The following is a 23,850-nucleotide window of genomic DNA, read 5'->3' on the forward strand; positions in this document are numbered from 1 at the left end:
ATCTGTGAAAAAATACAAAATTTCTTAGAGAAAAAAACATATAGAGAAAAGTGTTTCCTCTGTAGGTACGTAACCTAATTCCTAGCACGAAAAGAAGTGATTAGATATAAAATAAGTGTTTTCACGTCGAAATTGTCTTTTAAAATTGAACACTTCCTGTTTGAGTTTTATCTTAATTGCGTATATATGTGAAGTTACTGCCTAACTTCTACTGATCAGTAGAGAGCGCTTTTATTTTATGAACGAAAGATGTCAGCATGAAATCATTTCTTTTTCTGTTTTTATCTTTAGGCCGAAACAAATTATCTGGACTCTGAATAGTGACGTCGAGTTGTTAACGCGTGGGACAAGTAATCTCAGGATTATGTATACTGGTTGCGTGGGTTCAAACCACGTCAGGGGCAAGCCGTTGTTTCTTGAGCAAGAAATTTTACACACATAGTACTGATTCGAGAGAGTTTGACTTAGCTTATAGCTTTCAACACGAACTAAAATAATAAGAATAAACTATAACGACATAGCAACGAACGTGTAGTGAAGATATATAGCGAGGTATTTCGCCATTATAATAATTGGATTAAATAAATAAAGATCTCAGTCCCGACAATACTTTAATTTCAAAAACTGTTTCTCTGAATACATTGATCTGGAACTTGTATGAGTAACAGTATATTGAACTGGAACTTGTATGTTACTCAAATAAATTTTGCTAGGCATGGATCTCACAAGGTGCCGAAACGCATAGTGTGATACGTTCTGTTAAGAAAGCCAAAATACTTGTACATTGTGTATCCGATAAAGATGCATTGACTTATCAAATATATCTCATCGAAACTATTAAGTATATATTCAACCATCACATAATGTATGGCCCCTAAATTGTAGCACTTGTTAATATGGTTAACAATGTCCAGGTCTAGTCCGACTAAATTTCTGTTATTGCTCCCTCATAATATTTTGGTCACTAGATTTTAGCAATAGCGAAGACGCTTATGGAAAGAGAAAAAATTCTATATACGAGTTCCTAGATGGTAAGGCGTTAGATATCTTAAGGCGTTAGCCTTTCAACCCGTAGATTGTGGGTTCGAGTCGTACTCTGGTCTCGAAACTGATAAATATAAATTGTAAAGATTAGTTTCACACTCAATGTTAGATATATTTGTTTAAACTACATGTAACAGAAATAGAATCAGTAATAATTTTAGCAGACTCCGGCCTATATAATAGTATGCCTGCCATATAAGTGTCCTTGATGCATAGAAAGAAAAAAAGATGCGTATTAATCTTCAGCCCAAAAATATCACCGAAGATTTGCGAAAAGGGGAAATGCGTTTTAAATCTTTGTAAAATCTTTTAACTTGGTTTTTAAAATTTTGGAAAACAAAAAATTTTAAAGTTGTCTGAAAATCTGCCGCAGCCGCATCTTTTCAATCCTACAACGTACGCAACAAATGCACAAATGGGAAATCACAGAGGGGGACATGGATATTTTTTTGTATTACTTCGTGACCACGAAATTAAAAAAAACAACATCATAATTTATGTCCCCAGTATTCTTCCATATTCTTATGTTTGATTTGATTTTTTTATTGCAAAAAATAAGACATATACATACATGTAAACAGTTACAACACAATGACATGCCATATTTGGCAAAAGGGTTGACCCTCAAGTTCTCTCAACATTAGCAACGGGTCTTCCCTCATGCAATAAATTACAATAACATATTTTACAAGAATGACTTTTCTTAAGTTTCTTTTACATGTATATTATTTTGTGATTGAGCAGGAAATTAACAAATTTAATCAAACAGTATTGTTTAATTAATCTTGCTTGAAATGCTTTTCTAAGAAAGATTTATCCATTAAAATCAATTCGTAGGGGTTATTTGAAGTTTTGTGTGTTTGTTGTTTGAAATGTTATTTCTTTTTTGTTGTTGATTTAGTTGTTGTTGCTTTTGTTGTTGCTTCTATTGTTGCTGATGTTTGTTGTTGTTCTGAGAAACCGAATTCGGGTGCAGTTTAACTTGGCTATTATTGTTGCGTTTTAGTAAAGAATATTTTTGGTACCCGTCTCCTGCAATTTTCTACATACAAGTCCAATGCTTTTTCATTTAGGCCTGCGAACCTCAACTTAGCATCGGGGGTATTGACTGGTGTTCGGCCGGGTTAACTACATGAAAGAGCTGTACTTGAAATAACGCACAGCCGGGCAATAGGTGTGCATCATTAACTAAAGGCGAGGTGGAAAGTTGTCACATGACCTCCTAAGTGGCAATGCAAAATTATTTGGATTTATAGGGGATATTCAAATCTGAAGGGCCATTTTCAATTGTTTGTTCATTTACGTCAAACCCCGGAAAGGGACTGATTATTGGTAATTGGCGAGGTGTTCCGAGCGTAAACAGAGCAAGTTCATTTTACAACAAATGGCGACGCAAAGATAAATGACGGTAAAGCCAAATACTTGTGAAAATAAGTACTGTTTTGTGTTCAAGAATTACATTAGTTATCTTCAAAATATCATATTACACATATCATTCATATTTTGACAAGCAATGCGTGATGTGAAATGTTTCTTTTCAGCACTTAAAATACTTAGGCTTTATTTATCTATTATTTATCAACATAAAACATGAACAATTTGTGTCGTTTGTGACGTGGTATTCCAGAAATACATCCATTACATTAAAACTAGGTCAAGTTGAATCCGTTCGGAAAATTAATTGAAAGTGTTCACCATGTAATAAATATAGTCGCATAAGATTACAAAACATATGTTTTTACGTATCACCCTATTTCACAATACAAATAGGCTTTCAAAGTATAGAATCTAAAGCAAGAATTTAGTGTCGTAAAATCAAAGCAGTACCATGTCTTTTTTTTTGTAGACTTTGACCTTTGTTTTCGCTGAAGCGACAACGGGACGCTGTTCAAGTATTTCCGCGATTTACAGTAGATCTACATAGGTTATATATTATATTTAATGCAATGTGTCTTTCGCAGTTAATGTATGAATTATTATGTTGAACAGTTGACAGTAGTAAGTTTTAATCAAATAAGCAAAAAAAGACAAGCCAATCAAAAGACTCAATGATAATTTGCATTGTCCTTACTTGTCACTTACCGACACCGGCCAGTTGGAACGAACTGGAACGCTTTATCAAAATGAACCACCTTGAATTCTTGAGCACTAACAGTTGTTGTGTTAAATATTTCATATCTGTAATCCCTAAAAATAGAAAATAAGCATAAAAAACCGATTACAAAAGATAGGGAAAAGGTAATTATCGAATTGTCGCTCAAATTTCTTCTTCTTCTGGCAGTTATCGTAATACATACCTTTTACATTTTTTTTGGCTCGTGGGATGATGTTTTCCATTATGACGTCACTAAATTCTAATATGGACATTCACATATGATTTGAAAATTGATTCAATGGTACATTGTATTGTTACTGTAGATGACTATTATCCTGCAGCTCCAGTTTACTTGTTGTTAGTAGATGACGATGATCCTGTTGTTAATATAAATGATGAAGTTGTTGTTGATGATGATAAGAATGATTATAATCAATTTGTTTTAATTAATGATAACACTTTGACGATGATGTTAATGATACATTGATGGTAACGCTGATATTGACAACGATGGTGATGTAAATTATAAAGATATTGTTGAAGATATGAATGGGGACAAGTAATTTGTTTCAGTTAATGATGACACTATTGGCGACGAAGATGTTGTTGCGCACAAATGAAGATATTGTTGAAGATATGAAAGGTCATAATTAATTTGCTTCTATTAATGATGACACTATTTACGACAAAGATGTTAATGTGAATGATGAAGCTATTGTTGAAGATGTGAATGATGATAATCAACTTGCTTCAATTAATAATGACGCTATTGACGACGAAGATGTTGATGTGAATAACGAATATGTTGTTGAATAAATAAATGATGCTATTTGATAATTAATTTGTTTCGACTTACATTGAATCTGATGACGACCATGTTGATATGAATAATGAGCATGTTATTGAAGATATAAATAAAGCTATTTGATAATTGATTTGTTTCGATTAATACGGACCCTGATGAATCCGATGAAATTGATTTAAATGCTGAATATGTTGTTAAAGACATAATGAAGCACGATAATGACGACTATTGTGGTGACGACGATATTGATGTAAATGCTGAATATGTTGTTGAAGATATACAAGATGATAAAGGACAAGTGATGTCGATGATGAAGATGACGTTGAAAAGTTTATAGTTAATAAATGGAAATAACTTCTGCTCTTGATATTGATCATGTTACTGAAGACATTATTGTTGATAAAAACTATTCTCTACCAACTGATTAAGCGGCAATACATGAAAACGTGACTGGCCATCCAGCAATTATTTTATTGCCAAACATAACACACAAAGATACTTTTAAAGATTTGAAGGTCAATGTCTGTAAACTGGTACCGCTGGCGACTTGCACGAAAACTTTATTTCAAGGTGATATTAATCAAAGGTTTAGAAATTAATGATGTACATATGCAAAACGTGACATTGTGGTGACGAGTCCTTTCTTTCCTTCTAATTGGTGAGTCATAACAGTCTATTTTTATACGAACGCTGGTTTAATGCAAAGACACAATGACTGTAGAAGAAATAATTGAATGCATTATCCACATTTGTTTTTTCACGCAGTCAACGTTCTATGACGTCATGGCCAATTAACGTTATCGTGCTGTCAATATCGGCTATGATAATACGTTAAGCACGTGTCTTTCTTACGTAAGTCACCACTGATATATAACAATCATTTTTTATAGAATAATTTTATACAAACAGCGTTTTTGTTATCAATGTTTAGGCTCTAAAAATTGAATTTTTGCCAAATAAAAGTGAATGCTAAATGTTGTTTACTCGTGTGTTTAGTAAAATGATGCGATTTTAAACACATACCATGCAGAGAAATCTTGCAGTTGCATCACAAGTTCTATGACATACTCAGAAGTAAAAGCGTACAACGGTTCGAGATTACAATTCACAACTTAAAGCTGCATGCCTCTAGATGAGCCGAAACATATACCAAGAAAATCAAACTTGAGAAATGTACTATTATATTAAGAAGAGTTAAGCGATTCAAGATTCAAGTATAATTTACATTTAATATGCGATACATGACTGATTTTGCGGTTTTTATCACCATATTTTTACTTTGTTAGTCACGCAATCAGGGCTAATTTTGTGTTTATATTTTTACCTCTTCTTGGTAATTTATGTGGAGTGTACATTGTTTGTAATGTGTAAATCGAAAGACCCTGTTGTAAATTAAAGTATTGTCTTTGTTCGCTTCACAATATTTTACTTTTATAATACAATTTCAAAATTTGCATGATCTGGAGGCATGCTGCTTTGAGATAAATATTGTAAAAGCATCTTGCATGTTTTTGCATGATAAAGCACTATTCGCTCGTGTAATAAATAATCAACCGACGTGAACATAAATAACCATGATAGTAAATGCCATATAGAGTAAGTTAATTTTACAGACGTATGCGATTAATTTCCATATTGTGTCACATCTTCTGTAAAATCAGAAATTTCCGGGATGGATTTTTTTTTTATAATTTTTTGAAGAAATCAATTATCCGCTAAGTTTCTTAGTATCATATTTATTAAACAAAACTGAAAGTAGCAATTTTCAATTATTTAACTTCGCAAATTAGTCCGAAATGTTAAAAGGTTTGACCTCGCGAAAACATGTGACTTTATACACTATATGATGAGCATGAGTCAAAAAGAATAATTTGTTTAACACTTACGTTGAGCAGCATCCCGGATTCATATACTGGTTTATATGTGGCAGAGTGTTAGCAACATAAGATTGTATTCCCGCCTCGCCGGGATTTTTATGTAGTTTAACCACTGGTAAATTAGTGAGGTCATCTCTCCCGACAAAAAGACCTCGATACGAGTTCATAACAACCTCTCTAACCGACTCTCTGGATTCCCAATTAGAGCACTGGCAGCCATATAACCACCATCTCTGATGTGTACAGTCCACAACATTTACCAATATAACACAAATTGTCACAATAATTGTCAATGGTAATATACATGCACTATATAGAGTAATTCCCATTTTACAGTCACTGTCTGAAAAAGATAAGACATAATAAACTAATTATGATGTAATTTAAACATCATTCTAACTTTTTTTTAAAAAAATATATGAAACTATTTAGTTACATTTAGTGGTTAAAATTTTTTTTGTCCAATGAAATCGTTCCTTTTTTCCAATCATTTGATACATGATACATTTAATTCATTTAGGCAGTACCAATTTCTAATTGCTAATCCGTTTTATCAGTGTATCACACATGCGCTATGTGAAGTATCAACCATTAAGTAATATCGCATCAGATAGGTTTAATTTCATAAATGCTATACTCCGCATTCATGGCACAACGAACGAGTATATTATTGTGTAAGTTGATTCTTATAACTTAACACTATTTAACTCATTGTTTGATATATATATATATTTTTGTGGAGTTTACACAAATTATATGCACATAAGCGCAATTATTTATGTTAAAATGTAACGTTCATTTCATACAATTCTAAGGGTTCATCAACAATTGATTTCATTCTTTCGTTACGAAGTCATATATGCAAATTTAGCCAAGAAAATGTAAGATTGCATGTAAGTATGCATAAATATGACCAGACAAACTCTTCAATGTACTATTTTGACATTCAAGTAAAATCTTCACTTTATCAACCTGGCATTGCAAGTTGTCCTAATGTGCCACAAAAATATGCCTTTTTATTTCAAAATGCATTCAAAAATGAAAATAATATGATGACTGAACTTATGAAACTATCAACCTATGCCTTTATGCACAAGCGTCACCTCGATCTATAAGCTACAAACTCATAAAAAATTGTTTTAAGAACCACATGTTTAATCATCGTTATTACAATTTATGTCACTAAATGACAAAAAGATATGTACTGGACATGCTTATTTATTGCACTTTCATATCATGTCTTTCTACATTCAAGTGTAAACTTGACCATAGGGCTGGAAATCTATATTTTTTAATTAAGTAATATCATAATAAACATCATATTTATAAAGTTTATCCATGAATGACAAAGTATTGCACAAAAGAAGACCATTTATTCACGATAATCATGTTTGACATACAAGTGTGACCTTGATCTTTAAACTGGGACCTAACCCCTGTCACCGGGCCCTGTGCGCGACTCATAACACATTTATGCCAAGTTATCTAAAAGTCCATCCAGGAATGGCTGAAATGTCGACCGGAACAACTATCAACGCACTTTTATGAAAACAAAATCATTTCATGTCTTTGGGATATAAGTGTGACCTTGACCTTTGTTTTGAAATCCATCAAGGAATGACAGAATTGTTGACCGGACATGAACATCAGTAAATATTGTATCAAACTTTTCCTTTGAAATCAAATTGTGACATTTCTTGCGCATGACACATTGTCCCAATGTGCTACACATTAAATTTTATGCAAAATTATTTTAAAATCCATCCATAGATAACAAAGGACAATGTTTGGACGAACGCCACTACAAAACAATAATTATGCCTTTCCATTTTTGGGGCACAAATTCACTCATTATATATTGTAGATCGATTTCTTTGTTAAATGGGGTCAAAACCGACACTCTGTCATTTAAAAACATAGTTTCCGTGATCTATTTCAAGAACAGAAATATTCTTTCAGTAGTTACATATAACAAAGGAGTTGCCTACGTGATTGTTAGGTGGTGCAATTTGAAACAAATACCTGTAAAGAATAATCATTATCTCTCATTTCAATTAATTTAAATTGGAATGAAATACCGAGATCGATTTACCTAAGACATAAAATGCATTCCACAAAAGAATTAAAATAAATTTTCATAAATTAATAAATTAACATGACCGTACCTTGTACACTTGGATTTCTCGCAGGCCTTATATTGTCATTAAATATACTTGTGGAATTCTAGGATCTTGCACTATTTATTGTCGTCGGATACTTTGAACATTACACCATTGGTGTGACATGTGCTGAATAATCTGATATTAAAATATGTCTCTTTGGTACATGCATGCTTTGTGGGTTAAAAGTCGTTCCCAGTCCTGTAGTAAAAATAGAAAGAAGTATATATTAGAAATTGACATACCTTAAGAGTTTCTTTTATATTGATGCATCAATTAATTGTTATATTCTACAGAGACCGTTTTTATTGATACATCAATTGATTGTTATACGTGTATTTAAGAGGGGCGTCTCTTGGCGTTGCATGAACTTGTTCGCCACCTTAGTTCATTAACAGGTTAAGTCCTTCTAAATTTAATAGGAGTTAATCAGTTATTGCACTAAAGTGGCATGTTAGAAAAACCCTTTTTTTTACTTCTGTAACATTAATTTTGATGTAATACTTGCTGTATTTAAAAATCTTTTTGCATGTTGCAATAAAATGTTTTAATACATAAATTGTGTTTATCCATAAAAAGTTAAGGTGGTATTGTTATTTTATTACATCAAAACACTGTTAAGCCACCTCCTGATGTTGCAATGGATGTAATCACTTTGTAGCCCAACCCTTTTACCTTTGTAACATTGATTTTTATGTAATATATGATGTACTTCAAAACGTTGTAAGTGCATTAGACAATACACATAAAACGTCTTTAATACATAACTTTTATCTTTTATTTGATATTTTAGTCGTGTCTGGTCTGAAGTAATAAACTGCGTGATTTGGCTAATATTTTGTTTCTAGAAACTTTTAGACATGGGCGAAATAGAAAAGAAATATATGTTATTTCTGTGATACTGACATAGAAGATGAGTATAATTTTGTAATCACATGTAAAAGCTATTCCGATCTGAGAAACAAACTCATAGCATGTACAAATGTATTGATTTATTTAGTTAAAAAAAACAACAAAAGTTTTGATGAATTGTGTGTTGCGTTATGAAGTGTTGCATTGCTATGTATTGTATTCTTGAATTGTAATGTATTGTAATGTATTGTATTGTATTGTATTGTATTGCATTGCATTGCATTGCATTGCTTAAGTACTGTGTTGTGTTTTTGTGTCTTGTATGCGTAGTGTTGCATTGTGTTGAAGTAACCCAGCTTTACTAGTGTAAAACCTAACGTAGTTGGTCTATTTGTATTACATTTGTATTGTATTGTATAGTTTGACATTTCTGTAATGACATGTTATCAAATATGATTGGTCTACACTGTATACATGTATATCATAACTAAAGGACCGAACAAAATTCGTTTTCCGCTATAACATTTATATGAAAGGTACAACTTATTCCCATATGTTATACATATCTTATAATTCGTTTAAAGGACAATATAGAATTAACACGTGGCGGCACGTACCGGGACGTAATAAAATCCGAGTAACCTCTCTAGTAAATCTCTATGTAACACCTGTTCGTTCATCTTCGTACATGTCAGCCAACGGTCATATTTCCTTTCTGACACCAAATATTGTGTAGGTGTTTGTAGGTGTACAACACATTAGCCGGACAGACACATTTAGCTGTCATAATGGACAAGTCTATTTACTGACCATTCCCCCAATGGTGGCTATATTCCCAGGTGGTCAATGATTATGACAAAAATGCATCTTAAATGGTCGGTTACTTTATTTTGTAAAATTTAAAATGAATTTAAAATTTGTCAAACAAGTGTTTGACAAATTAGCCTTTTCTTTTACATATGTTCTACAAATTTAGAACTGTCCGCCCTTATAGAAATACGAGCGGAATTGTCAGCCCCTATAAAAATAATAAGAATGAAATTGTCCGGGCTGTCAAAAATAAACAGGAAAGAATTGTCCAGGAGGGGGTTGTCCAGGAGGGAATTGTCCAGGGAGGATCCCATTTAGCAACGAGCATAAAGTTCATAACTTTACAGCGGCAAATAAATAAAATATACTGATATATAAATAAGTGAATAAAAACATTCAAACTGCAATTAAAATAGACTTTGAAATGCGATTTATCATATAAGTCAATTCTTCACTGTTAAATACCATTATCGTTTTATTTCAGTCTACAATTAGTTAATTTGAGAGAAAAAAGTGTTACATTACTGGTATGACGTGAATTTATAGTACTCATTTGGTCTATAGCCTTAAGGCATTAGACATGCACTTAACGATTCATAGTTAAACGGTATTTGTAATAGGCGAAGAAATTCAGATTGTAAATGGCTCATCATACAGTATATTCACATCCATGACCAAGTGTTTAAGGTTATTGACTTCAAACCACTTGGCCGTTACCACTGTGGGTCCGAATTCCGTCAAGGACTTTGGATTATTTCATGTGAGGAAGTTATACTAAATCTTACGCAACGTCGGTGGTTCTACTGGGATACCCCATAAAGGGACTCCACTGAGGGGTTTTGGCATGACAGGACTGGAAATAATTTTTCGAGAATAATGTTTCATTTGATGCAGGTCTAGAACAGTAACTTTTGTCCAAAATTTCAGGTCATTCGCTTACTCCGTTTTTCCATGATAATTGTTCCTATTGTGAAAAATGACCAAAAATTGAAAAGCGTTGCAACGCTTTTTTACTCAAATCGGACTATGAATAGCACAAAAATACAAATTACAATTCATTTTTTTAATTATATTTTTTTAACCATCTTTTGCATATCTTTCTATTTTAAGTGCCCAAGCTAATGATCTATGTAAGAAGTTAAAATTTTATGGTTTTGGCTTTTGAATATCAGTTGAATTCCTTTAAATAATGCAAGGATAGGCACTTACTGTTTATTGCTTGTTACAAAATTGGATGAGCACCATGTCTGACTTGCAGTAGACAAAACCATTAAAGATACCAGAAATCAGACATGTTAGTGCTTCAACACATAAAAGTTTCAACGAGCAAATTGTCCAAAGCATGCAATCTAAACCGTTTAGCTATGGAAGACAAGTGGGGACATTTATTAAGTCAAAATGGTGAATTCACGAAAATGAAGTCGGGAGTTCATGAAGTTGAAATGTTCCCACCGGTCTTTCCCAATGGAAGCTTTCGACTACTGTGTTTAAAAGGATTTCCATTTTTGTAATGCAAGTTTTGATACCGCAGTTTCTACAGATCGTTGACTTTTTTCTCTCTCTTTTTTTGACAAAGCTGTGTCTAACAGTTCTTAATGCGGATCATCAAAGGAAACAAATGAATGTATTTTATGATAACTTCCGTTCTTTAATGTCTATGTTAATCATTATCAAATGTAATATAAACAGTATAAACAATGCACATCTGTCTTCTACATCTATATCTTTACCGGTTTCAAAGTAACTCCTACCCTGCTTGGACTTAAAGGGACTCCACTGAGGTCCAAAGCCCTTAAAACACAAAATCTGAATTTCTTACATAGATCATCTGTGGTGCTTAAAACAAAACAAAAAATATGCAACAGATAGTGTAGAAATATCTCAGAAATAAATTGAAGTTGGAATTTATATGTTATTCTTAGTTCGATTTTGGGTCATTTCTTACGATCAAAAAAGTCATTCCCGAAAAACGGATCGAGCGAAAGATCTGAAATTTTGCCCACAAGTTATTGGTCTAGACCTACATCAAAATTAATACTTATTACAAAAAAATATTTTTAGTTTTTTGTTTTTTTTCTTCATTTCTTGCCTTTTGATACTGATATGCCTTACATTTTAAATGAATTCTTCCAAATTCAAAGCTGGACGAATCCATTACACAAATTCAGCAGTGTTAGGGTTTAAACAAGAAAGAGAAGGTTCACTCATATATATATATCATGACAGCACAATGAGTTTTAATTAGGTAAAGTATTTGACCCACATTTTCAAATTCTCAAAGCAAGCATATTTTAATTAGGACGCTCGTAAAAATGAAATTAAATTTTGAAATGACAGTATTATGAAAATAGGTTGTTTTTTTAAATTTTTATACGTATCTTTTATAAAACATTTAATTTAATGGCCCATTATGCCCCAGAAATGCTTTTAGCTTTATATTTCAACAGCTCTTTCTTTTTGCTGCCCTGCAAAAAATTCTAAATAGTTACTCACTGGCCATTTGCATGAACCATCTTTTGCTACAGTTGCTTTTTGGCAACATGTGCAATTATAGCGCTTTAGTACTTTTGGAAGTCAAAATACACTTTTGTTTACATTTTGCTACTTTTATGACATATAATTTCACATTCAGTGCAATTTTCTTTAGGCGATAAGCATCTAACATGCTATGAAAACCGTTTTTTAAACGTTATAGAACTCATATTTACCATTTTTAAAGAGAGAAACAATTAGTCATTTCTGAGGGTAATGTGCCTTTAATAGATCTTTGGTGTACTTTGATTTTTTTAATTGATTTTTTGTTGCAGTTAGTTTATATCAACTATTTTTCAGTTATTTTTCTGAAACATAAGGACAAAAAAGAGAATACTTGGACTACAAACTTTATATCAACTGTACAAGAAACGCTGCAAAACGAACCTTAGTCATTTCGTTTTGCTCGTAAATGTCGAAAAAAAATAATACTTTTTTTGCATTTAATCGTTCAATATTTAAAAGGTACATTACGCCCCCCGAATGCCACCATATTTTCTTCATAAAATCTTTTTTTTATTTTTAGTTATTTTGTTACAGTTTCCTTAACTTTATTCCTTTCCCATATAGATGAACTATTTTTTGTTTCTTTTGGTCTTTGGCAGTTGGTATAGTGATTTTGTTTTTGGTCAAAATAGTACTTTGATTATATTTTGCTAAATTACTATACGTTTGGTGCTACTTTCTTCAGTTGTTTTACATCTTACATGAAATTCATTATCAAAACATTTTAGAACAAATGTTTGACCTTTCTAAAGAATTTTTTAAAAAATGGTCATATTGTGCCTTTTAGAAATATGTAATATGCTGATGGGGAATTGTTGCTTAAGTTTGTATTTGTTTCCTATTTTATTTGCTTTGAATTAAGAAACAAGTTCATATCAATTTTAAATACATTTTTGATACGCAAGTAGATAATTAACTAAGAATAATAATAAGTAACACGCCTTTTAGATTTCTAATGTTATTTGTGCAACAAATTAATTGTTAATGAAATGATTAACTTGGTCTTTTAATGAAGTGTGGAATCCTAAAAGGTATACATTCCAGAATTTAAAGTTCCTTTTATGTCTAGTAAACCATACCGCTTTTTATTGATTATTTCAATTCATTAATGCAAAATAAATTGTTTATTTTAACTGTATATATAATTATAGTTAACAATCTTTTTAATAATACCTGTATTTTATGACAATGTGACGGTCCTCCAAATGGTTTTAATATCCGAAATTTGAGTCCCTTTTAAATGGGAAATTATATAAAAACCATAGACAAAAAAGCACTAACTAGAAAAAAACAGCACAACAATATAATAAACAGAGACGTTTAAATGGTAGCGTCTACTGCCCGTTGTAAATCTCACGACTGTTTTGTTTAACGGCGACACCATATCATTCGTTTTATTTAATTACAATTAATTAATTACCTTTGTCGCATATTGCGGCTTTTTTATTTAATCTAAATAAATAATTAGAATAAGACGACAGGGTTATTCATATGAAACTTTATAAAGATTTTTTTTTCATCAACATTCCTGTACAATGCAAGCCAACTGCACATTTTTTCGCGAATATAAATCATGACTTTGTCATCTACTTGCTGCGTTTTAAACCCTTAATTAAAGGTACGGTAGACAGTGTCTTTGTTTGATATAAGTTATATATGCGTCCAGAGTTGTTTTATGGGATATAGAACATTGAAATGCAAGAAAATGTGCAAAGACACAGCTGTTCTACTGACTTGACAGAAAGTAAATTTCACGTTTTTGTGTTTGTTTGTATTTTGCAATGTTTGTATTTAAGCATTTTTATATACTTAAAGGGACTCAACTGAGGTTTTTTGACATAACGAGATAAAGGGACTAGAAAAATACTTATCAAAATTAATATTGCATCTGATTGCGTCTAGACCAATAGCTTGTGTGCAAAATTACAAATCATTTGCTCACTCCTTTTTTCCAGAATAATTATTTTAATTGTGAAAAATGACCCAAAATTGAAAAGCGTTGCAACGTTTTTTTCTCAAACGGACTAAGAATAGCATACAAATACGATTTTCAATTTATTTCTGAACATTTTTTCTTAATTACCTTTTGTTTATCTTTCTGCTTTGAGAGCCTCAGCTGATCTATGTAAGAAATTCAAATTTTATTTTCTTAGGCGTTTTCCTTTAAAGCATTTTCAATATACTTTCAAGTCATGAATTCAAGTCATGTTTTGACCTCACGGTTTCAAATACTTTAACCATTAAAATCTTCAAATAAAAAATAATTGCATGGTTGTGCAAAGGACCTGAATAAATATACCATGCGACCTATGAATGGGAAATTGTTGTCCTTTTGGGAACAACTCTTCTGTTTGCTACAGCATTATTGTTACCCTCATTCACTTTCAGGCTATAATTCTAACAAAATTATTCATAACTAGGTAGGCTTGTTATGTCAATTTTGCTCTGTTATTCATATGAGCAAGATCATGTCTTTAAACAGTCAGCGTATAAAAACAAATGGTATATTATTTGATTTTTATAGTAATAGATAGAGGATATTCATGTTTTTTTTCCTATAAATTCATCGAGTGGTATGAAATATTATATTTTTCATGTCACAGGATAAAAATAAATTCTGTATTTATAGAAAAAAAACACTTGGATTTTCTGTTTATGATATACTTTTTCTCTCTTTTTTTTGACCCTACAATTCTTAAGACTTTTCCTTGAATTGTGTGTATTGGCTGAATCAAGAAGAAAGTAGTCCGGCAAGACACCAGTTAAGATACGGAAAATATGTTCCCTGCAGTGAAAAATAAAGTTTAACAGGAAAAATACGGGGAATGAAAATACGCATTTTATTTTATCATTTTTTTCTAAATATTTCATTTATAAGTATACAGTATAATAAAATATTTATGTCCTTCAGAGTCAGTTCATTAATTCTAAGTTTGAATGTAACGTTATTAGACACGAGTCATTTTGACGTTACCTCTGCGTAACGTCCTAGGAAAGCGCTGTGGAGCAACACCTGTGTATAATTCGTACATTCACAGTTCGCACGGTGCAAAGCTATATGACTCACCTTAGAATACGACATGAACTTGTATATGATATAACTTTATATTATATAAGTGCATCTACAATAACACGATTAAACTTTACCATAACCTGATGTAATAAGAAATTCAAACAGCGCTTATAAGTAGATCCATATGAGCGTCATGGAATTTTATTTGGTGCTACTGTTTTATTAAAGGGACTTCACAGGGGGGCTTTTAACATGACGGGACAGGAAATCATGTTTCGAGATTAATGTTACATTTTATGTAGTTCTAGACCAAGATTTTTGTGTGCAAATTTTCAGATTATTCGCTTACTACATTTTTGCAGAATATTTATTCTTATGGTGAAAAATGACCCTAATTTGAAAAGCGTTGCAACGCTTTTCGCTATAGTCGGGCTAAGAATATCACAGATTTTTTTTATTTATTTCTGAGTAAATTTATTACTTATCCTCTGCTTATCTTTCTGTTTTAAATGCCACAGTAGATCTTTGTAAAAAAAGAATAATCAAATTGTATGATTTTAGCCTTTTAGACCTCAGTGAAGTTTCTTTTAATAAGCAAATACTGTGAACACTTTCTTGATACGTTTTTACATGTTGTTTGTTATTTATTCATGTTACACCAATTTATATGATATCGTTTAAAATAAACTGGCCAAATTAGATTGATGATCGATATCAACTATTGGCCTTTATTTTCTAAATATGGCAAATATTGCAGTCATTTAAAGCACTTCACATATTTCCAAAAAAGTCCTTTAATCTCAACAAAGTTATCGATGAATTAACATAAACGGTTTCATCAATGTTATGAGCGCGACAACCGTGCATATAAATTACGTTTCGAACGTTAGCTTTGCCCGCCATTTTTGATAGATCGCTTCAATTCTAAATTCTTGTGCACGTTTTTCACGATTTTACGTTATGTAATGCGTGTTTTTTTCTGCAGTTATTATTTTAATTATTATTGATGAGTTGCCGTGGTTAATGCTTTAAGTAGAATTAACACAGTGGTGTTAAAGCTGCCTGCCTCCAGCTACGTCAGAATATTTCAAGAAAATTAAAATTCAGAAGAAATATACTTCAATTTTAAGAAAAGTAATAAGATTTAATATTCAAGTAATAATCAAAATTGTATGTGTGATGAAAGACTAATTTGCAGAATCTATCGCAACAGTCCTTACTGCTTTACTTACGCAGAAAGGGATATCTTTTGCAATGTTTGACCTCTTTTTGGTAATTTAAGTGGACTGTAAGAGCCTTTTATAATGTGTAAATATTTTACTTTTGAATACATTTTCAAAGTTTTCATGAAAATTTGCATGAATCTGGAGGCATGCTGCTTTAAAGGCATGATTTTTTTTTAAATTTAATTGTAAACAATGATGAGTTATTTTAATTGCATTTGCGAGGGAGGGTGTATAATTAAGATAAACCACTGAAGACACAGCTATAGACTATCAATAAATACGTATATAAAACGAATTTAAGTATTTGCGGTTGAAAACAAATTTGTACAATTGTAATTAAATGTTTTGCTCAGTCATTCTAGGATGGCTTTTGATAAAGAAGAAGAAGAAAAAAGAGAGCAAAAACACGCTTTCCTTGAAAGCAGATTAGTTTTTAGTTTAGTAATTTAGCAATGTTTTTAATTTTGTGATTTTGCAAATTCACCAAATTCAAGTTTATGGCAAAAACAATTGCTTTTGACAATTTACAAAATATACATGTAAACTGGGACAAATCTCAGATTTGAAGTACAGCTAAGGTAAGCAATACAATATTGACTATACTGTAATTAGTATTTTACAATTATTTAGTATCTATAAACTTTAAAGAAGTTTAACATGTAAAGTCTTATTATGGCCTTGACCTTTAAATTAACACCTCAACACTTGTTCTCCATCACTACACATTCTTAATCACCTCATATTTTAAGGCGCATTATGCGCCCGAAACAAATAAATGAATTTTATTATGTTAAAACATGGTTTTAGATAATATTAGATGCTTGTCACATGAAGAATGTAGCAATTTACGTGAATTTTGTTTTTGTCATAAAAATAGCAAAATGTTCCACGGTACAGTGTAGCATTTTAACTTACATTAAACATACTTAATCACTATAACTGTACTTATTGCCAAAAAGTTACAAATTAAAAAGATGGTTACGGTATCAGACCAACGAGTAACTTTTTGGATACTATAAAAGTACATCAAAATTAAAAAATCTTTTGAGAAATAAAAGCATTTCTTGCGCTTAATGGACCTTTAAGCAAAGTTTTTTTTTTTTAAAAATATGTAAATGAATGACAAAGAAATGAGCTGAAACTGACCATATCATAACTTTAGAAATTCAAGCTTGAATTCTTGACATTTCAGCTTCTGAACAGGCTCTTGTTAAGTACATTTGTCTGAATAAGCCTGCTATTTATAAAGTAAAGCACAAATACGACCATCTAAATGTGACCTTGACCTTTGAGATGAAACATAGTACTTGCGCGCAACACGTCGTCTAAACTTGCAGTATATATATGCCAATTAATTTTCTAACTCAACATAACCTTGACATTGACATTGACGTAGAGATCTGATTCCTGCGCTCAACTCCTTGTCATTATGCCCAACGTACAGAATGGCAGCCTGGACAAGACCATAAATGCACTTTAATGACAAATTCATCAGAAAGCTCACGTGTGACCTTTCCCTGTGAGGTGGCGTAGCACGTCGTCTTCATTTCTAATACATTTTTCATATTTTTTTAATCTATCAAGTAATGACACAATTATTGACTAGACATTACTTTCAATAAACGTTTATGACAAAATTCTTTCAAGTCTCAGTTTAACCTTGACCAAAACCTGACATACATGTATACATCTTATCATATTTATCATTTTACAGCTGAATCCTGTTTGAAAAAAATATACAAAATCCAAACGCGTCTTAAAGATCCTGTAACTCAATTTTTATTGGTTTATATCATAAATATAATGTTCAAATGAAGATTTATCAATAACGTAAGTTCCAAAAAGCATTATTTGTAAAGATATTACCGAATTTACATTTCATGCTAATAAAAGGAGGTAATCAAAAATTTATTTTCGATATTTAGTCTAAGTAAAAATTGCCAATAAGAAATGAATGTATATATTTCAATGATTACATATAATGTGGACAAATATTTGCATATTCTTAGATGTTTGAAAATTGTTTTAGAATCATAATTATATACAAATATAAAATTTCACATTAGTGTAACAACCTTAATTGCAACATACAGGATCTTTGATTTACTAAATCAAATGCTCTTTGAAATCAAAAATATGTCCTTTTTAGGTTTAATACTTTTTTGATAGGAGAGCATGCAATAAGAAAACGGCCTCATCCATATTATGATTACCACGAAATATTTATAGTGTATTACACAATATATTTTCTTTTTTCTAACTACATTTACATTTACTCTATTTCTTAATGTTAGAGAAAAGACAAAAGTTTTGTAACACACTATATTTTAAGTCTCTTAGGAGCCATTCCGTTTTCATTTATAAACTTTGGGAAAATATTTCCTTTTTTACCGTTTACACATTCAGTCTTTGAATGGAAATGAATTTAATAGAAAATCGCCACTATCATTTTAGCTCGACTCTAACATACTCCTTTTATCCAATTCTCGTCTTCTTTCAGAGTGTCAATTAATAAACCAACAAGCACTTTTGAATTGCTATCAATACTTCATAATAATCTGATTAAAATCAACTCCTAATTAACGTTATGCATCTGGATCTGACGGATACCAATAGGGTCACCTTCTCGTGACCTTTCAAACACCAATCATTTCAGAATTTTGACTAAGTAGGTAATTTTCATGATTTCGAGAACAAACATGACGTGGACCATATAGCCGATAGGTTAACTGGCAAAACAACATTGCCCATAAAGTCTTTTATTTCCAGTTTATTTGTTTCAAATTATTTCAAACATTTTTTTAACAAAATTCAAAACAATTTTTGGTCGTTTTTTTTTTTTCAATGGACAGCGGTATTTTGTTACTTCGTATATACTACCTATCTGTAAAGGACGATTTGTTTGCATGGCTAAAATAGCTTTCTCCATGTTCTCATCAAATCCGAATCGCAATAAAGGCAAGACAAATACGGTGGCAATCAAGTCTACATGCAAGAAATAACTTAATTAAATATGAACTTTTGTCAGATTGTATTTCATAAGTATACTAGTATTTAGTCATGCATAAAACCGTCTTTGTCAGTATTGAGACTAACGGTCACAAGCACTTAAGGCATTCTCACTAGCTAGCTCTATATGGACGTTTTAGAAATGTCCATAGCTAGTTTTGACATTATACCCATCCAAGGGTATATAGTGAGTGAACATGTGCATATATATGAATAAGTTTTCAATTTTGCAATATTTCCTTTTGATTTAATAATTGATTTCGAAATAACAATAAATAACGCACGGATTGTAAGGAATTTTCTGTAAATATCCATTAGAATTTACTTGTACCGTTCAGTTTATAAAAAAGAGTGGGACAATCTTTTTATTTTTAAGGCAGATTTATATTTTATCCTAAACATTTTCAAATATCACCTGTTGGTCAAACACCATTTAAACAGTCAATCTTTTGAAATATAAAGTCAATTCAGCTAAATTTGGCTATGAAAATATGAGCATAATGTCACTTTAAACGGGTATCGATAAACACGAGTATAAATAGCTATAAATGAGTTGATGCCAACACTATAAAGTGTTGAGAATTGAGTACCGCTCTTGAGTACCGCTCAAGCCGGTGCTAGGGGGCGTGAGGGATGTTGCACTTAATCATTATCCCTCATGTACAGACTCAATCAAACCGAGTCTGCAATTCTTATGTCATTTTGTTGTGATTAATGCTTCCGAGGGATCACTTTGTTTCCAGAATTTTGTACTTCACAACAGCAGGTGTCAAGTGCCGTGTGGCAGCCGTAAAAAGTTGCCCCGTACTTCACTTCAGTGTTGTTATATTTTCTGGTCCTTCGGGATCATTGATGCCAACACTATAAAGTGTTGAGAATTGAGTACCGCTCTTGAAGTACCGCTCAAGCCGGTGCTAGGGGGCGTGAGGGATGTTGCACGTAATCATTATCCCTCATGTACAGACTCAATCAAACCGAGTCTGCAATTCTCTTGTAATTTTGTTGTGATTAATGCTTCCGAGGGATCACTTTGTTTCCAGATTTTTATACTTCACAACAGCAGGTGTCAAGTGCCGTGTGGCAGCCGTAAAAAGTTGCCCCGTACTTCACTTCAGTGTTGTTATATTTTCTGGTCCTTCGGGATCATTGATGCCAACACTATAAAGTGTTGAGAATTGAGTACCGCTCTTGAGTACCGCTCAAGCCGGTGCTAGGGGGCGTGAGGGATGTTGCACTTAATCATTATCCCTCATGTACAGACTCAATCAAACCGAGTCTGCAATTCTTATGTCATTTTGTTGTGATTAATGCTTCCGAGGGATCACTTTGTTTCCAGAAATTTGGTATAATAAAGCAGTCTGGCCTTTACTCTGGTAAGTTTTATTACATCTGATTTCGCGAAATGAGTTTTAAGTTTTAACCCTAGTAATCTTAAAAAGCCTTGTCCTGTTACTGTTCAGTAGTCTTATGTGGGTGGACGGCATATGGGGACGGTGCTCTCTCTAGTTGGTCTTTTTTAAGAGTATTTTGACAAATATTCAACACTTACAGCTTATCTAAAACTAGTGACTGAAATAAAGTGTGATTTTTATTTGACAATATTATGCACTTTAAAACTAATAAGAGCTAGAAGTTAAGAGTAATGATCAGTAAGGAGGAGCAACATTCGTGGAACGCAGACCCCCACAATATCCAGTCGACAAGATATTACTACGGGCAATTTTACAACAAAAATTAATGGTTAAAATGATGAGGAGCCAATCGTGTGAGCCAAAATTCTACACGGTCGACTGCTAATTTCAATTGTTTTGACATAAAAACGCATGTAGCAAAACCATTAATTTATAAACTTAAAACCACAAATACAGTAGTCAGTGAAATAGTATGATAAAATAGAATATTTTATATGAGCAAAACCCATGCAGATTTCAACAACAGAACTTATGAACAGTTCCATGATAATACCATAACTAGTTAGTAATAGTGAAATGATTATCTTTTGAAAGAAATAATGCAGTCTTTTATTTAACAAACCTCTAATCCAATCCAGTGTTATCCGACGAGTCAAACTCTTATAATAAGATTGGTTAAAGTAACGATCCCAGCCGTAAACCTCTTTGTAGCCGAAACAAAAATTGTCTTACCTTGTCTTTTGTGTAGTTTTTTTAAGTTGAGAAAAATTCCAACACGTTGATGTTACATAGCCAGAGTTAAGTCATGAAATAAAAAAAGCAAAGATAATAGTGCACGTAATAAAATATAGACATGCAGCACACACCCTGCGTTTTATTATGATCAAAGTTAGCTACGTAGCCTTGTTTCGATTCAGTCCATATGAATTGTAGGCATGCATGTGTCAGAGTGATCATAAAATAATGATGAGACGTAGTATATTTTGGCTTACGTTTGTCTATTTTGGTAATAAGAAATAATTAAAGGTTTGATTAATGGGGCTCTGAACATTGGCCGTTTATTGTAACTTTTCCTTTCATCTTATTAAAATGGAAATAAATGCAGCCGTCGATTGGAGTAAACAATGCTTGGAGTATATTAAACACTGTTGTTTCAGCCTCTATTTCATAGCATTTAACTGTCAAAATGAGTGAATTACTTAATGAAAACGACGATAAATAGCATAGCAAAATATAAATGAAACAGATGCGGTATTGTTTTTCTTTGTGGTTTATGAATTTATTAAATATTAAGATAAATCATAAACGGCCTCGTTCCAGATTAAATTGTCATTTCTGAAATAATCGTGCACGCGTTTACATATGTTCAGTTCACTGTTGAACAAAATAATGTTTATATCTATACATTAATATATGCTAAATATGAAAACGAAATTAATCAAAGTTAAAAACGTGCAGGCAAATTTCTGTTATAAATATAGCAGATGATGTGAAATTTAGGGAAAAATTGTTTATATGCAAATAATGCAAAATGTTTACAGTGCAAGATAAGCAAAGTAATAAAGCTGTTTCAAGTGTATAAAGGTATAATATATATATATATATATTATATATATATATATATATATATATATTATATATATATATTATATATATATTATATATATATATATATATATAATCCAATAACACTAAAAGTCAGTACAAACCCTAGACAGAGTGCTCGATGGTATCCCAGAGCTGTATGTATGGATTCATATTCAATCAAACACATTGAAAAACAATTTTCCTTTACTAATTAGTTTCCATGCGCAAAACGCAATCTTCAGAAGTGTAAATGGTAGTTCTCAATAAAGGGACGTAACTATGAAGTGTAAATGGTGGTTTCCTCAATAAAGGGGCGTAACTATCTTAATACTGTTCATTTTTAAAGTTGCTTAATAGATATTTCCTGGAATGTCTGCAGGTTGATACAAGTTCGTTTCTTTTGTTAAGTTTAGCGTTTTCTTGTTTGCAGATAATGTAGAATTTCTCCCATAGGCACAAGTTGCATCGGTCGGAGGCTGGGTTGTAGGGTGAGGCTTGTTTTAAGATATTCCATGTTATGTTTAAAGTCGATTTTTTTCTTCTTTGAGTTCCCAGATATATTTACTTAATTCAGTGCTGTTTTTAAGCTTAGGATTCTAAATGATGCTTTGTGGTTTGTAAATCGGGTTTTAAAGGTATTTTCTGTTAATCCTACATAAGTTTGTTTAGGCTTGTCGTCGTTTTGTTTCCACTGTAGCTCTATATACAACCGATTTCACCAAACATCGTCCTGACATGGGCAATCTATTATTTTCCTACAATTGCATGTTTTAGGCTGATTTTTTTACTATTTCTTTGGAAAGAATAGCTTTGTTATGTCCGTCGATTATGTTTTTATATTGTTCATGCAACTATAACTTAATTTGACTGTGTTTTCTATTGAATATTTTGTGTAGCAAGTGTTCTTTGGGAAATTCTTCGTCTAGTATTTTCAGAAACGTTTTTCCAATGTTGGTTTCTACATTTTTACTATATGGTGGGTTATACCAGATTATGTTTCTACTTCTGTTTTTTGCGATTCTTGTACCGTTGTCAGTCTTTTCTTCATTTGAGTATTTAAGTTGGTGTTTATATCCACTATTTGTAATAGACCTTTGGTAGATTGGTGTTGCTATGTCAAAAGATTCTTGTCATATGATATTTCGCATAGACGTTTGTTAATGCCTATGGGTATGTTCTTGATGATATTCGGTGGGTGGTTCGATTTGGTATGCACATATAACGGTGTGTTGTTCGGTTTGTTGTATGGAACATGTTTGCCATTCTTCAGGTTGAGTGTTACGTCCAAAAAGTTCACGATTTTTTGTTGGATTCAATTGTAATCTTCAGGCCGTGTTTAGAAAAGATAGAGCACAGGTCTTTTTTTAATGTTTTCAATTTCACGTGGTTTCGCATCAGATACACCCAGACCATCATCTCGATA

General features: G+C 31.9%; 1 protein-coding gene across 3 annotated transcripts in view; it reads right to left on the reverse strand.

Annotated features, from left to right (window-relative positions):
- LOC132738070 (uncharacterized) overlaps positions 1–21,772 on the reverse strand; it is a 47,416-nt gene extending 25,644 nt beyond the window's left edge. For 2 of the 3 annotated variants that reach the window (XR_009626817.1, XM_060725495.1), the window contains exons 1-4: positions 13,354–13,559; positions 7,987–8,181; positions 5,831–6,164; positions 3,127–3,231 (exon numbers count right to left, since the gene is read on the reverse strand). Coding sequence is in view for 2 of the 3 variants with exons in the window: in XM_060725495.1 (XP_060581478.1) it covers positions 3,127–3,231; positions 5,831–6,150 (425 nt within the window). In the remaining variant the exon portion in view is untranslated. Of the gene's footprint in view, positions 1–3,126; positions 3,232–5,830; positions 6,165–7,986; positions 8,182–13,353; positions 13,560–21,572 lie in introns of those variants that run through there. The other variant, XM_060725496.1, reaches the window with a different exon arrangement.
- Between the last annotated feature and the right edge of the window lie 2,078 nt (positions 21,773–23,850).

This window comes from Ruditapes philippinarum, unplaced genomic scaffold, assembly GCF_026571515.1.
Source record: "Ruditapes philippinarum isolate M1 unplaced genomic scaffold, ASM2657151v2 ctg3038_1_1_1_1, whole genome shotgun sequence".
NCBI lineage: Eukaryota > Metazoa > Mollusca > Bivalvia > Venerida > Veneridae > Ruditapes > Ruditapes philippinarum.